Source organism: Hippocampus bargibanti, linkage group LG08 (genome assembly GCF_051943395.1).
Source record: "Hippocampus bargibanti isolate YZ-2025 linkage group LG08, ASM5194339v1, whole genome shotgun sequence".
NCBI lineage: Eukaryota > Metazoa > Chordata > Actinopteri > Syngnathiformes > Syngnathidae > Hippocampus > Hippocampus bargibanti.
In genome coordinates this window covers 2,119,068-2,135,259 of record NC_142741.1, presented here as the reverse complement: position 1 = coordinate 2,135,259, position 16,192 = coordinate 2,119,068, and the positions used below count along the sequence as shown (strand labels likewise).

Sequence of the window (16,192 nt, the reverse complement as noted above, 5' to 3'; positions counted from 1 at the left end):
TTGTTTTAGCATGTTTGAAAATACATTATGGTGAAATGTCAGTAATATTGTCTGCTAACGTTTGTTTTTAATATTACATTTATTATATATGACTTATACACCGGAAAATACGTTATTTGTGTTTTGTTTTTTTACTGTGAGACAAAACTCAAAATTATGAGATAAAAACATGAGTGTCTTTAGGCGTCTAATAAAGCGGATCGCCAAGCGCGAGCCTGTTAGCTTGCGTGCTATCTGGCGGACATTTTCTCCCATGGAGTCTCCAATTCCATCTTCCAAATCATGTGATCCATCCATGTCATGTGAAGACATAATGTAGATAACCAAGGCTCCATAAAATTCTTCTCACCCTGTCCCTCACTACCTCCACCCGCCTCCTCATAGGTGCTCAAAGGTTTTCCGGAGTGCCTCCAGGCAGATATCTGTCTTCATCTGAATAATAATCTCCTTCACAACTGCAAAGTGTTCCAAGGAGCCACCAAAGGTTGCTTGAGGGCCTTGGCCATGCATTTCAAGACCACGCACGCCCCTCCCGGGGACACTCTGGTCCACAGCGGCGACGTTCTCACCGCCCTCTACTTCCTGTCCCGCGGCTCTATCGAGATTCTGAAAGACGACATTGTGGTCGCCATTTTGGGTAAGTTGAATTTTCTTGAACAAAAATGAACATTTTGACTTTTTAGATTTTAAACTTTTATGTGTCATTTACAATCCCGACATGTATGTTCCACGCGGTCTCAAAAAGTCTATAAACACAATTCTGCTGAATATTATGTATGAAAATGAGGCGAGCGGTCAAATCCACCATTAAAACCACAGGTGCCAAAGTCAAGGCCCGCGGGCCAAATCCGGCCCGCCACATCATTTTTTTCGGCCCGCGAAAGCAAATCAAACTTGTTAAATTGCACGATGATTGCTAAAATCTGAGCCAAAATTTCATATTTTTGGATGTCAACCACAATAAAAGTCATTATTCTTGACTTCAGATTTGAAAACAAGTTATTCATTAATTTGCTGTATGCAATATGACACCCCTGATTAAAACTATGGGCGGCTATTTTGTCACTTTCTGTGAACTTAAAATGGCATCGCAGCCATGCAATCCCTACAAACATACATTCCCTACAAAATATAGCACTGAATCAACTTACGAACAAATTCAACTTATGAACGCCCGTTTGGAAAGTATCTTGTTTGTAAGTTGGGGAGCGTCTGTATATTTATGGGGGTGCACGGCACATTTTATGCTATTTAAAATTTGGGGGTGCGAATTCCACAACCATTTATTTAAATTGTAGGGAAAACGGGCATCCAATCACATTCTCCGACAGAAAAGGGCTCAGGTTGAATTTCTGACGGATTTCGGGAGGCGGGGCGTAGTAATTGGCGCTTTTAAAATGCCTCACGTCAACATATTTTGACAGGAAGGCGGCGGCCCTTTGGCCAACAGGCGTTTTCGTGCCGAGAACGGAGCGCTGGCATTTCTATTAAGTGGATCTATAAAAGGTTGTTAAAAGAGCGCGCAACTGTCGGCTGAGTCTTGACAGCTTCAAAATGGGAAGTGGGGGGGGGGGGGGGTCTTGTTGAAAGATAGCGATATAATGTGAACAATTTTCCTCTCGGCTGATTTTTGTCATATTTTCCCACTGCGATAGGAAACACACACACACACAAAAAATTGCCTTTCAAGGGTCGAGGCGGGTCCAAAAGAGCATTTGTCCGCCAGATGAATGCGCACCAAAGCCGAAACCGACGCAACGGGGCTTAAACACGGGCTGCTGAATCGCACATTATGGAGCCACCCTCCCACCTCCCACCCCCCACCTTTGCCGCTGAAAATGTCACCGATCCGATTGATCGTTCTACTTTCAAGATGGCGTACAGTGCGAAGCTAACAACGTGCTTGATCAGCACGGCTTTGCTCCACTTGGGGGGGGGGGTTCTGCGTTTTTAGCACATTGCCACACATGAGCGACGAAGCAAGCCAAAGAGCTAAAGGGATTTTTCATTTTCATTGCGCCCATAATAACATCTTCAACTCCGCCCAAAGCCGTTCATTTGCGACTGATGTACGGCATTTCCACACTCATTCGCGCAACGGCCCCAGAAATCATTTTGGACTAACTCAATCGAAAAGGTCTCAAAAGATTTTTTTTTGTCCATATCACTCGACGCCTCTAACGCAAACCCAAGACCCAGAAAAGGACTTTGGTGTCTTTCCGGGACCAAGAAAGGCCAATCGGACTGTGCCGCTTGGCTGTAGTTCTATCTATTTGTTATCTCTTAGCTAGCTACCTAGCTGGCTATCTATTTGTTATCTCTTAGCTAGCTACCTAGCTGGCTATCTATTTGCTATACATTTGCTACCTAGCTAAATACCTAGCTGGCTATCTATTTGCAATACATTTCCTATCTATTTGCTACCTAGCTAGCTACCTAGCTGGCTATCCATTTGCTACCCAGTTAGCTACCTAGCTGCTATCTATTTGCTATCTATCTAGCTACCTAGCTGGCAATCTATTTGCTATACATTTGCTATCTATTAGCTGGCTATCTATTTGCTATCTATTTGCTATCCATTTTCTATCTATTATCTAGATACCTTGGTGGCAATATAGTTGCTATCTATTAGCTAGCTACCTAGCTGGCTATCTATTTGCTATACATTTGCTATCTATTTGCTATCTAGCTAGCTACGTAGCTGGCTATCCATTTGCTATCTAGCTAGTTAGCGATCTATTTGCTATCTATTAGCTAGACACCTACTATGGCTATGCATTTGCTACCCATTTGCTGTCTATTAGCTATCTGTCTAGCTGGCTAGCTATGTAGCTGTCTATTTATTAGCTATATGGCTATCTAGCTAGCTACCTAACTGGCCATCCTTTTCCTATCTATTTGCTTTCTATTAGCTATCTGTCTAGCTACCTAGATAGCTATGTATTTGCTATCAATTTTCTATCTATTTGCTAGCTACTTAGCTGGCTATCTATTTGCTATCCATTTTCTATCTATTAGCTATCTGTCTAGCTGGCTAGCTATGTAGCGGGCTATTTATTAGCTATATTGCTATCTAGCTAGTTATCTACCTGTCTAGCTGGCTATCTATTAGCTATCTGTTAGCTAGCTGGCTAGATTTCTATCTATTTGAGTTACACGCGCCAGCGTTCACTCAAACCGGAAGTAACATAAAGTAAAAAAAACTAAATAACAAATGACAACACAAAGACACAAAGTGGGCGGCGGCGCGCTGACAAATATGTCTGCTGTATGTCCATAATTTAGCATGACATTTTATCTGATATTTTCAGCTCATATATTCTAATTTTGACCAAAAATGTAAATAAATGGCTTTGGTTTGTGTATATGTGCGTATATTGTTGTGAAAAAAAAACAGGTAAAAATGACATCTTTGGTGAAATGATCCATCTTTTTGCCAAACCTGGAAAATCCAACGCCGACGTACGGGCTCTGAGTTACTGCGACCTGAGCACCATCCAACGGGAGGACCTTTTAGAAGTATTGGACATGTACCCGGAGTTTGCCGACTACTTCTTTACCAACTTGGAGCTGACCTTCAATCTCAGAGATGAGTCTGCCAAGGTAAAAAAAAGATTACGTGAATGACAGCCATGCGCGGGTTGCTAATATAGCGACAGCGCTTATGGTTAGCGTCCATTGTTTTCGCGCGGGTTGCTAATATAGCGATAGCACTTTTGGTTAGCGTCCATTGTTCCCATCAATCAATGTAGTTTAGGTATTTGAACACCTACAATACACTGTCTGTAAGTAAGGAATCTGCTTAACATTAATGTTAGTTCATCTCCCAAATATTTTGGGAATTTTTATAACGTGTCAACATATTTGAATTTACATAACAGCGTGATGAATATTTCAGATACCATCTGTGTGATTAAGCAGTGCTATATAACGTGGTTAGCTAGCTACGGCGGCTTTTTTTTTGTTTTTTCTTAATAATACATTTCATTGATAAGCGGCTTTCAAAACTCTCAAGGTCACTTTACAGTCACAGAATAAAATGTTCTGCGGGTGAGCAGCGGCAGCCACACGCGCCAGCGTTCACCCAACACGGAAGTAACTCTAATAAAGAGAGCTAGCTAGCTAGCCAATCGATAGCCAACAGATACCTAGCTAGCTAGATAGTGAATAGATAGCAAGCTAGATGGATAGCCAGCCAGATAGCTAATAGATAGTAAATAGCTAGCAAATAATAATAATAATAATAATAATAATAATAATACATTTAATTTATAGGCGCCTTTCAAAACTCTTAAGGTTTTTACAGTCAAAGGATACGTTTTTCTTTGTGGGTGAGCAGCGGCAGCTACACGCGCAAGCGTTCACTCAACCCAGAAGTAACTCAAATAGAAGAAAGGCTAGCTAGCTAGCCAACAGATAGCTAGCTAGATAGCTATATAGCTATTAGATAGATAATAGTAATAACAATAATACATTTCACGTTCACTCAACCCAGAAGTAAATGGATAGAAAGCTAGCTACCCTGCTGATAGAAAGCTAATAGATCGCCAATAGATAGATTTTTTTTTCTGATGAAAGAAGAGAGACTAAGGTTTCTAACGCTGTATTGGATATTTATGTAGTCCTAAAACTCAATATTCTGTGGGTCCTGCAAATTGAGTGAAAATGACAAAAACCCTGGCACTGGAGTGGACACATTTTTGCACATCGTCTGGCAGTGAATGAGTTAAAATGCATGATTATAATTTAAAAAATAAATGGTGTTATTGCAGCCTCCCAGTCCAGAAGGCTGCGACTCGGATGGTGAGGGGACCACAAGTATTAAAAGAAGAATTTCCTTCACACCGGAACCACCAAAAGGTAATAATAATAATAATAATCCATTTCATTTCTAAGCACCTTTCAAAACTCTCAAGGTCACCTTACAGTCACAGGATCAGTTTTTCTGTGGGTGAGCAGCGGCAGCCACACGCGCCAGCGTTCACTCAGCCCAAATAGAATAGTAAGACAAATAGATAGAAACCTAGCTAACAAGCTAATGGATAGCTAATAGCAAGCAAGCTAGATAGCTAGCCAGCCAGATAGCTATTGCACGGTATTACAGAAAAGACAAACAGAATATTGATTGAGCACAATATTTCTTACTAATCGATGAAAATGTTTCTTGAGCCGTCATCTGTACTTCTTTGAAGGTGTCGGACGTTTCGCTTCTTATCCAAGAAGCTTCGTCAGCAAACGAAAGTCTTAACTGGTAGTTTCGACCCTATATATATATTTATATATCCCTACTGTCCAGACATGGCGGTGCCGGACTCTGCTATGATTGGTCCCTTCTCTCAGGTTGGGGGGGAGCAGAGGACTAATCCCTGGCGGCTCCGCTGTTTGCTTCTATTGACCTAGACAGTCGAGATATATATAGGGCCGAAACTACCAGTAAGACTTTAGTTTGCTGACGAAGCTTCTTGGATAAGAGGAGAAACGTTCGACACTTTGAAAGAAGTACAGAAGTACAGTACTGAAGAAACCTTTTCATCGATGTACCGCTCCTGTATGAGTGAGAGCTTACACAGACGTTTTGAAAAACGTTGCTATTTGCCGTTCCCCCAGTGGAAGACAACAATGAAGTCGGTACCGAACTGGAAAGGGAGAGTGAGTCCAACCTGTGCCTAAAAAGATGCTCGGAAGTCCGAGGGACCTCGACACCCAGCAACCCTGCTCTGGACTCTAATCTTCTTGGACACAAGCAGGTCATAGACGGCTTGAGGAGAAGTCCGTCTTATCAAGGTAACGAACGCCTTTGGAAGAATCGGTCGTTACGCTTTCTTGAAATGGGCCAAGCTGTGCTACCGCGACTTTGATTTGATTTATTTGCTATCTATTAGCGATATATTTGAAATCGAATATATATTTAGTATGTAATAGTATTCAAAAGAAAACGTTGCGTAAAAACAACAGATTGACATTGTATACTAGGTATTAGCTAGGTATTAGCTTTCTATTCTCGAGGTATTAGCTATCTATTATATATTAGCATATTTGACAATAAAGCTAACTTTGACTATTCACAATCTATTGGCTAGCTAATGGCTATTTATTCGCTGGCTAATGGCTATCTATGTCAGTGCCATTTGACTGTCATTAAATGGCACTGACATTCCTCTCAAATCAAAAACGGTGCTGCTGAAAAGGCGCAACGGCTAAGTCAAGTCTCCTACTCCTAGTGCGCTAAAATCTGGTCATGTAATAATATCCGCATAATAATAATAATAATAATAATAATACATTTCATTTATAAGCGCCTTTCAAATCTCTCATGGTCACTTTACAGTCACAGGATAAGTTTTTTTCTGCGGGTGAGCAGCGGCAGCCACACGGGCCAGCGTTCACTCAACCCCGAAGTAACTCAAATAGATAGAAAGCTTGCTAGCTAGGCAATCGTTCGCCAACAGATACCTAGCTAGATAGGCAGCCAGCTATATAGTGAATACATAGCTAGCCAGCCAGTCATATAGCCAGCTAGCCAGACAGAGCTAATAGATAGCAAATGCTAATAATAATAATACTAATAATAATACATTTCATTTATAATACATAAAATAATCATAATATTTTTTTAAGGGTGAACTTTCTCTACCACGTGCACAATGTTGAACAAGCTCGCAGTTCAACTTTTATTTCCTTCTATTGTTCCTATGACTTGCTCGGTGGACGCTAAATCCACGTGAGCACAAAGCGCCTCGTCGTTCGTGAAAACAAAGGAAAACATGGACAAAACAAGCTTCCTCGTATCTTTACTGCAACAAAGCCACCATACAAGCGGCCATTTTTTTTTTCCCTTCTTTCTACGAGTCCAAAATGGTCTTCCAAAACAAATCAGCACAAAGCAAACGTTAGCGTTAGCAGGTGTCCAGCTGCGATAACAACGGCCTTTTGTTCGGCCCACTTGAAAACAGCGCTCGAGTCATTTCGCCGAGGACAAAAGGCCTGATGAATTACAACAAAATGCGCCGCACTAAGCAATTCTTTAGAGATTAATGACACCCGCGTTTTAACAAGCATGTTTTTTTGCTTGTTTTGACGCTATTTTGTAAATTAAAAAAAAAAAAACGCATGTTGCTTTTGCGCTCTCTGCAGATCTGTGCTGTGATAAATGGGTGTGCAAAAAAGCCGCCGACTACCTGGATGAGTCAGCGCATTTTCAGGAGCTCCGAGGGGACGATCATTCGGCCGGCGAGCTCACCTACGGGGAGGTGGAACAGCGTTTGAATCAGCTCCAGGAGCATTTGAACAGGTAGACGTTTTCTCATTGTCGCCGTTTGGGAAAGTCAACGTTACGGGGAAAGAAAAACGAGTGCTAGATTTGGGCATGCAAAGTTTACGTGATGCAGTCATCTAGACGAGAACGTTCAAAAAATTATTACAGTGATACCTTGGCTTACGAACTTAATTGGTTCCCAGACAGAGTGTGTAAGGCGAAAAGAATCAGAATCAGAATACCTTTATTCGTCCCGCAATGGGGAAATGGGGAAAAGTGTGTATCCCAAAATTTAATTTCCCATGGGAAACCATTAAAATGAGAATAATCCGTTCCCAGGTCACCATAAAACATCATTTTCTAATTTTCTAAGCCTCAAAACTACACAAAATATTCCTCATTTTATGTATAATAAATGTGCCATGGTATTATAATTAAACAAATAAACTGTACTGTCTAATAAAGTCATTTTATTTACCTTTGTGATGGTCGTTGATGGCTTGATGGAATGGAGTGGCACGTTTCATCAGCATTAAACACTTGATGAGGAACGTAGCTTTCTTCTTTCACCATCTTGAGGAAGGATCCCTTGTAGGTGCTTTCTCTGCCATAATTTTACCTTGTTCCTCATCAATTGTATTCTGTTTCGCTGGGTTGATATATTTTTGCATCAAGTGTACAGATGGCTTGTGCGGGTTATTTGTGGAGCCTGATTGATGGGATATTTTAACCTTGCAGTCTACACTCTGCCTTTGAACTATCAACGTTGAAACTCTCTTACTGTAGTCTGCCTGTCGCTTTAATGTTTAAACCACCTCCACTCACTGCTGCGTTATTGACCAATCACGTGGCTTTAACCGAAGACTGGGGGCGGACAATAGAGGACAAAAACAGTCGGCTGCCATTTTGTTGTTAGAACGGGCTTGTTCGCGAACCACACATCACTCATTGAGGCAGCTCCGTGTACGAAAACATTTCGTATGCCAAGGTAAAATTTTCATAAATGTAACGTTCGTAAACTGAAAAGTTCGTAAACCAAGGAGTTCGTAAACCGAGGTATCACTGTACTGACAAACATGTGAATTAATGCTTGAGCAGATGTAGTTTTGATTTCATTTTCAGAAAGTTTTTCACAACACAACTGCAAGCCAGTAGGCAACCAGCGAGTTGACACAAAAATGAGCATCAGGTGTTATTTTTGGCCCTGGGAATGACACCGGCATCAGGACCATGTGTCTGGCTCATTTTATTTTCGCACAAATAAGTCATGTCATATCCTGCAAAGGGAATCTATGGCAGATTTTCACCTAGTATGCAATGGTTGGATGAGCACAAAGTGTACTTTTAATACAGTATTGTGCCGTATCTGTGGTTGAGCTCGTGACTTCTTATTTCAATCCGTGGTAAAGGGGTAATTATTAGCTGGAGGTGTTCAACAACGATGTCCTGATTAAATGGAGTCATAGTTACCGTCATGGAAATAGTGTATTTATTCGCAGTAAACAATAGATTCACACCTTCTATACATACTCTAATTATCACCCTTGTTTAAAATCATCCTTTTAACCTGCTCCCTTGTTTTCCATAACACAAGCCATTTGTCGTTTATCGTGGATCGAAAGCCCCGTCTGGTGGTCAGATAACGAATTGTGATTACATTGGAGACTATGATGTTACAATTTCGTATGATTAAGAGTCGATGGAAATCGTATTTGTTCATATTTTGTGAAAATGGCGGTCTATGTGTCTTTTACATTTCTCGGCATTTAGCTTTTGGAAGCTCAATCAAGGCGACGTGCGTTTATTTACGGGGGCCTTGCCACATTAAATATGGCGTCTATCGTGGATCAAAAGCCCCCTCTGGTGGTCAGATAACGAATTGTGTACATTGGAGACTGATGGTGAATGTTACAAATTCGTCTTTGGAAAGTGGGTTGAAACATTTCTTTGACATATTTTTTAATATAATATTTTGTGAAAAGGGGAGGGGGTTATGTGTCACTGGGTGAATGAAAGGCTTTTACATTTCTCAGCATTTAGAAGCTCAATCAAGGTGACGTGTGTTTATTTACGGGGGTCTTGCCACATTAAATATGGTGGAGGAGAAAACGTGACCCAAAGTGAAGTTTAGTATGTGTCTATGGTTAAATCATTCTTTTTTTGTTTTAATTGTTTTTTTTTTTTTTTTTTTGACGGACTCACTGGTGTCTGTCATTGGATTGCCTTGTCATTTTAAAACGCAACTTACCTGAAATGTGGTTGATATTTGAGCTACATTTGGCAAGCTAAAGGGTCAAGCTAATTTAGCCACTTTCTCATAGATCTGCACACTCTGACTGATTGTCGGTGCTGTTTTTTTTTAATTTTAGGTTAGAGTCGCAGCTTACATCCGACATTCAGACGATCCTGCAGCTGTTGCAGAGACAACCCGCGTTGGGTCCTCCGGCTTACAGCACTGTGACGGCCAGTCCAGAGTATCGCGGATCGGCCGTGAAGCTTCAACCCGCTGCCTTGACAACAGCGAGTCGTTTTTTCAGCCAGACGCAAAGTCAAGTAAGTGAATTTTACGATGCTTAGAATATCTTGTTTTTCAAATTGCTTCCGTGGACTGCAAATTTCCCATTGTGGGACGAATAAAGGTTTTGTGATTCTGAATAACCGGCGAGCTATCTAGCTAGCTATCTAATAGCTACGTCCTTGAAAGTTTTGAAAGGCGCTTATAAATAATGTTTTGTGATTATTATTATTATTATCTATTAGCTAGCTAGCTTTCTATCTATTTGAGTTACTTTGATATCGACGTACTACTTATTTTGATAAATCGTGCAAACTTTTATGAGCTGGCACAAAATATTGATATTGAAATAACATGTCTTGTGATGAAAGTGATGAAAGCCATCGGGTCGGCTAGCTATCCAGCTGGTTATCTATCTAATCGCTAGCTAGCTAGCTGGCTAGCTATCCATTTGCTATCTATTAGCTATCTGGCTGGCGAGCTTTCTATCTAGATAGCTATTAGCTATATAGCTATCTAGCTATGTCCTTGATAGTTTTGAAATGTGGTTATAACTATTGTTAATATTATCTATTCGCTAGCTAGCTTCCTATCTGAGTTACCTTCGGGTTGAGCTGGCGCGTGTGGCTGCCGCTGCTCACCCACAGAAAAATATATCATGTGACTATAAAGTGACCTTGAGAGAAATGTATTATTATTATCAAAAGACAGGAGCTGCTGTAAAGTCAGTACACATAATAACACATTGAATTTCGAAGCACCTTTCAAAACTCTCAAGGTCACTTTACAGTCACAGAATCGGTTTTTCTGCGGGTGAGCAGCAGCAGCCACATGCGCCAGTGTTCACTCAACCCGGAAGTAACTCAAATAGATAGCAAGCTAGACAGTTAGCTGACTAGCTAGATAGCCATATAGCTAGTCCTCTGTTTCGAATGGAATATTTTAAGCAATTTTTTTTGTCTTATGCTCCCTACCCAGGCTCCGAACCACAAAGTGAAGAGGACCATTCGGGAACCCAAAGACTCAGTGGCGAGTTTGGCCACCTTGAAGGTACCGATGGAGGACAACCTTTCAACGTTGCTTTTCCAAAGACAAGCGCAACAGCAACAAGACATTACCCGAGATCAGCAGTCGACATTGATCGTGATTTCAACTTCGACCTCGTCGTCGTCGCCGCCCACTTCCGAACGTCCCCTCAACGCCAGCGGACCACACAGACCCGAATCTGACCCGGAGTTACCAAGGCCATAAACCTTTTTTTTTTCTTTCAGCATTTGTCTTCTCACCTCTGGGTCGTTCATGCTGTAATCACGACATCCAAGTAGTAGTCACTTCTTTTTCTCAGCATGCTGCAACAGATAAATATATATTCTTGATTTGCAGTAGTATATTAAACGTGTATTTGATATATATCTATATATTTTTGCTCTCTCTCATGCTGTCGATAGACGTGTTTCCAATGTCAATCCACTTGGAAAGCGCAAACCACCACGAGGCCACGATAGACTATCAACAGCCATTTTCTTATATGCAAACCTCACACATAAGATACTGTATGTCTGGGCAGAAATACAAACAAAATACAGTGATACCTCGGTTTACGAACCCCTTGGCTTACGAACATTTCGTTTTACGAACGTTAGATTTATGAACATTTTACCTTGGCATACAAACTATTTTTCGGGATACAAACGGAGCGCCACAATGAGTGATGTGTCGTTGGCGAACGAGCCCGTTCTAACAAGAAAATGGCAGCCGACTGTTTTTGTTCTCTATTCCCCGCCCCCAGGCTTCGGTTAAAGCCACATGATTGGTCAAGAACGCAGCAGTGAGGGGAGGTGCTTTAAACATTAAACAGACAGGGAGATGACAGAGAGAGAGTAAGAAAATGGATAGAAAACAGTGAAATTTGGACTTGTTTCAACTTTGATAGTTCAAAGGCAGAGTGTAGACTGCAAGGTTAAAATTCCCATCAATCAGGCTCCACAAATAACCCGCACAAGCCATCTGTACACTTGATGCAAAAAGCTATCAACCCAGCTAAACAGAACACAATTGATGAGGAACAAGGTAAAATTATCGCAGAAAAAGCACCTACATGGGATCATTCCTCAAGATGGTGAAAGAAGGCTACGTTCCTCATCAAGTGTTTAATGCTGGTAAAACAGGCCACTCCATTCCTTCAAGCCATCAACGACCATCGCAAAGTTAAATAAAACCACTTTATTATACAGTACAGTTTATTTCTTTAATTATAATACTATAGCACATTCATTATACATAATATGAGGTATATTTTGTGTAGTTTTAAGGCTTATTTAGTAAAAAAAAAAAAATGTTTTATGGGGACCTGGGAACGGATTATTCTCATTTTAATGATTTCCTATGGAAAATTATTTTTTGGGATACACACTTTTCACCTTACACACTCTGTCTAGGAACCAATTAAGTTCGTAAGCCAAGGTATCACTGTATGTCATTTATTGAAGGTGCCCCCTGTAATGCGGTGCACCTTATGTGTGGAAAATGTGTTTAAATGTGTCATTCGTTGAAAGGTGCGCCTTATAGTCCAGAAAATACTGTAGTAGAAATATGCTCATTTGAACTGGAATGCTAAATACATCGATAGTTTGGCTTGATAAATGGATCAGCATTGTTAGCATGCAAATTTTGAGTGGCCAATCGTGAAACGCGAATGCACAAGATGGCGTCATATGGCTATTTTGCGCTTCAAGATTGCGCTATATGGCTAATTCTGTTCTGTTCAAAACTTCCAACTCAAGATTTACGGTTTGGGATTCGCGGTTCGGGATTTGCGACTTAAGATTCGTGGTTCATGACCCACCAAAAAGGTTCACTTTTTACTTACTTTGTTGAACTAATCAAATCCAATTATCCTGCAGGTCCAGGATCCTGGATTTTTTTCCCGTCCTATCTTTGCATGCTGGCCTGTGAGTCACAAAAAAAAAACATTTTTTGGAGGACACTTAAGCAGAATTTACTCATTCACTGCCAGATGATGTGCAAAAATGTTTTTGTCATTGTCACTCAAATTGCAGGACCCACCGAATATTGAGTTTTAGGACGACATAAACATTCAATTCAGCGTAAGAAACCTTAGACTAGACAGAAAAAAATAGTTAATTCTTAAGCTATATTGGTCTGGAGTTATCTAAGCTTGAAATGTACAAAATACAGATAACATCCGACTTACGACTGGCTCGATTTACGACCACCCGTACTTACGACCACTACCTCCAGACCCTACTTTTAACATTTTAAGAGGGGGAGTTTGCCAGTCATTTAGCCACCGAATCTCTATTCAACATTTTGAATGGATTTCGACTTACGACCATTTTGACTTACAACCGTTTGGTCGGAACGGAACTCGCTCGTAAGTCGGATGTTCCCTGTACAATACAATACATATCGATTTATATTGCGCTTTAGCTGAAGCTGTAAAAAAGCGCTAACATGGACAATAATCAAATACTTCCCCCTGGTGGAAGGAAAAAAAAACATTGCCAGAGGTCTGACCAGCGCTTTATCAGCACCCCAGCAAGAAAACCCAAACCAATTCGGGAGTGGCAGTGAATGAGTTAATGGGCCAACACATTTGAGCACATCCATTTTTTTTTTGTTCTGGGTGTAACACAGCATTTGGAGATATGACAACTGTTTTGTATCTTCGGCTGTATGCCTGCCTGTCTTCTCTGAAGTGTGAACTCAGGGCTTTCTGGACAATTGCACTGCGGTTTACAGTATCCAGAATACTGTAATAATCCTCTTGATACAATGTGCATTATTACTTAGGTCACTGGTGTGCACCTACTGTACATGACACTCATTTGTCGATAAACGCATGTTTTGTTTTGATCTAAATGGTGATTGTTTTTGCACCACTTGCTAGCCCAAAGTAGCAGCACATATTATAACGATGTCAGCATACATGTCTCTTTTACCATGTAGAAAAGTTAGCATTTGCACATTAACAGCCCTGACAGAGGGTTTTGTGCCTCTACCGTATAGAACAAACGCTACGTTAGACTATTCTTAACATATCAAAAACTCCTTTTATTTCCCAGCACAATTATGCTGATGCTGTATGTTGAAATTATTGCTAGAAACGGGAAAAAAGGCAATTAATCATATTGTCATATGTTTGGGGGAAGAGAAAAAAAGTCTATTTTTTACTGCTTATCTTATTTTGAAAAGTAGTCAATGTTTGTTTTGGGACTGGGATCTGCAATAAAAGGAGACACAAAACAGCAGGAAGAATTCTTTTTTTTTTAAATATCCACGAGGATTTTATATTAGTGTTGCTCCCATGTCAGATGATTTGGGTTTGTTTGGTGTTTTCCGCAAGAGAAAAAAAATGAGGGGGATGATTGACATATGTGTATATCTGGCTTGAAAAAAAAACGACCATGTATAGTAAGGCGTTTTCAGCCGAAAAAAACCACCATGTCTAGTAAGGCATTTTGGCCGAAAAGACGACCATGTATAGTAAGGCATTTTTAGCCAAAAATAAAACGACCATGTATAGCAAGGCGTTTTTAGCCGAAAAAAAGCCAAAGCCAAAAATGTCTTACTATACATGGTCGTTTTTTGGGCTAAAAACGCCTTACTATACATGGTCGGTTTTTTTCGGCTAAAAATGCCTTACTGTACATGGTCGTTTTTTTCGGCCAAAAATGCCTTACTATACATGGTCGTTTTTATCGGCTAAAAATGCCTTACTATACATGGTCGTTTTTTTCGGCCAAAAATGCCTTACTATACATGGTCATTTTTTTTCGGCCAAAAAAGCCTTACTATACATGGTCGTTTTTTTCGGCTAAAAATGCCTTACTATACATGGTCGTTTTTTTCGGCCAAAAACGCCTTACTATACATGGTCGTTTTTTTCGGCAAAAAACGCCTTACTATACATGGTCGTTTTTTTCGGCCAAAAACGCCTTACTATACATGGTCGTTTTTTTCGGCTAAAAATGCCTTACTATACATGGTCGTTTTTTTTCGGCCAAAAACGCCTTACTGTACATGGTCGTTTTTATCGGCTAAAAATGCCTTACTATACATGGTCGTTTTTTTCGGCTAAAAATGCCTTACTATACATGGTCGTTTTTTTTGGCCAAAAATGCCTTACTATACATGCTCGTTTTTATCGGCTAAAAATGCCTTACTATACATGGCCGTTTTTTTCGGCCAAAAATGCCTTACTATACATGGTCGTTTTTTTTCGGCCAAAAATGCCTTACTATACATGGCCGTTTTTTTCGGCCAAAAATGCCTTACTATACATGGTCGGTTTTTTGGGCTAAAAACGCCTTACTATACATGGCCGTTTTTTTCGGCCAAAAATGCCTTACTATACATGGTCGTTTTTTTGGGCTAAAAACGCCTTACTATACATGGTCGTTTTTTGGGCTAAAAACGCCTTACTATACATGGTCGTTTTCTTCGGCTAAAAATGCCTTACTATACATGGTCGTTTTTTTCGGCCAAAAATGCCTTACTATACATGGTCGGTTTTTTGGGCTAAAAACGCCTTACTATACATGGTCGTTTTTATCAGCTAAAGATGCCTTACTATACATGGTCGTTTTTTTGGGGCTAAAATGCCTTACTATACATGGTCGTTTTTTTCGGCTAAAAATGCCTTACTATACATGGTCGTTTTTATCGGCTAAAGATGCCTTACTATACATGGTCGTTTTTTTGGGCCAAAAATGCCTTACTATACATGGTCGTTTTTTTCGGCCAAAAATGCCTTACTATACATGGTCGTTTTTTTCGGCTAAAAACGCCTTACTATACATGGTCGTTTTTTTCGGCCAAAAATGCCTTACTATACATGGTCGTTTTTTTTCGGCCAAAAATGCCTTAATATACATGGTCGTTTTTTTTTCGGCCAAAAATGCCTTACTATACATGGTCGTTTTTTTTCGGCCAAAAATGCCTTACTATACATGGTTGTTTTTTTCGGCCAAAAATGCCTTACTATACATGGTCGGTTTTTTCCGCCAAAAATGTCTTACTATACATGGTCGTTTTTTTCGGCCAAAAATGCCTTACTATACATGGTCGTTTTTTTCGGCCAAAAATGCCTTACTATACATGGTCGTTTTTTTTTCGGCCAAAAATGCCTTAATATACATGGTCGTTTTTTTTTTCGGCCAAAAATGCCTTACTATACATGGTTGTTTTTTTTCGGCCAAAAATGCCTTACTATACATGGTTGTTTTTTTCGGCCAAAAATGCCTTACTATACATGGTCGTTTTTTTTCGGCCAAAAATGCCTTACTATACATGGTCGTTTTTTTCGGCCAAAAATGCCTTACTATACATGGTTGTTTTTTTCGGCCAAAAATGCCTTACTATACATGGTCGTTTTTTTGGGGCTAAAATGCCTTACTATG

The 16,192-nt window shown here is 40.2% G+C and overlaps 1 protein-coding gene across 1 annotated transcript in view; it reads left to right on the top strand.

Annotated features, from left to right (window-relative positions):
• The window catches only part of kcnh7b (potassium channel, voltage gated eag related subfamily H, member 7b), a 43,181-nt gene extending 29,149 nt beyond the window's left edge, over positions 1–14,032 (top strand). The window contains exons 9-15 of the mRNA XM_089002455.1: positions 385–637; positions 3,398–3,603; positions 4,773–4,860; positions 5,608–5,784; positions 7,135–7,291; positions 9,625–9,808; positions 10,749–14,032. Coding sequence (XP_088858581.1) covers positions 385–637; positions 3,398–3,603; positions 4,773–4,860; positions 5,608–5,784; positions 7,135–7,291; positions 9,625–9,808; positions 10,749–11,021 — 1,338 coding nt within the window. The 3' untranslated portion in view covers positions 11,022–14,032. The remainder of the gene's footprint in view (positions 1–384; positions 638–3,397; positions 3,604–4,772; positions 4,861–5,607; positions 5,785–7,134; positions 7,292–9,624; positions 9,809–10,748) is intronic.
• Positions 14,033–16,192: the final 2,160 nt, after the last annotated feature.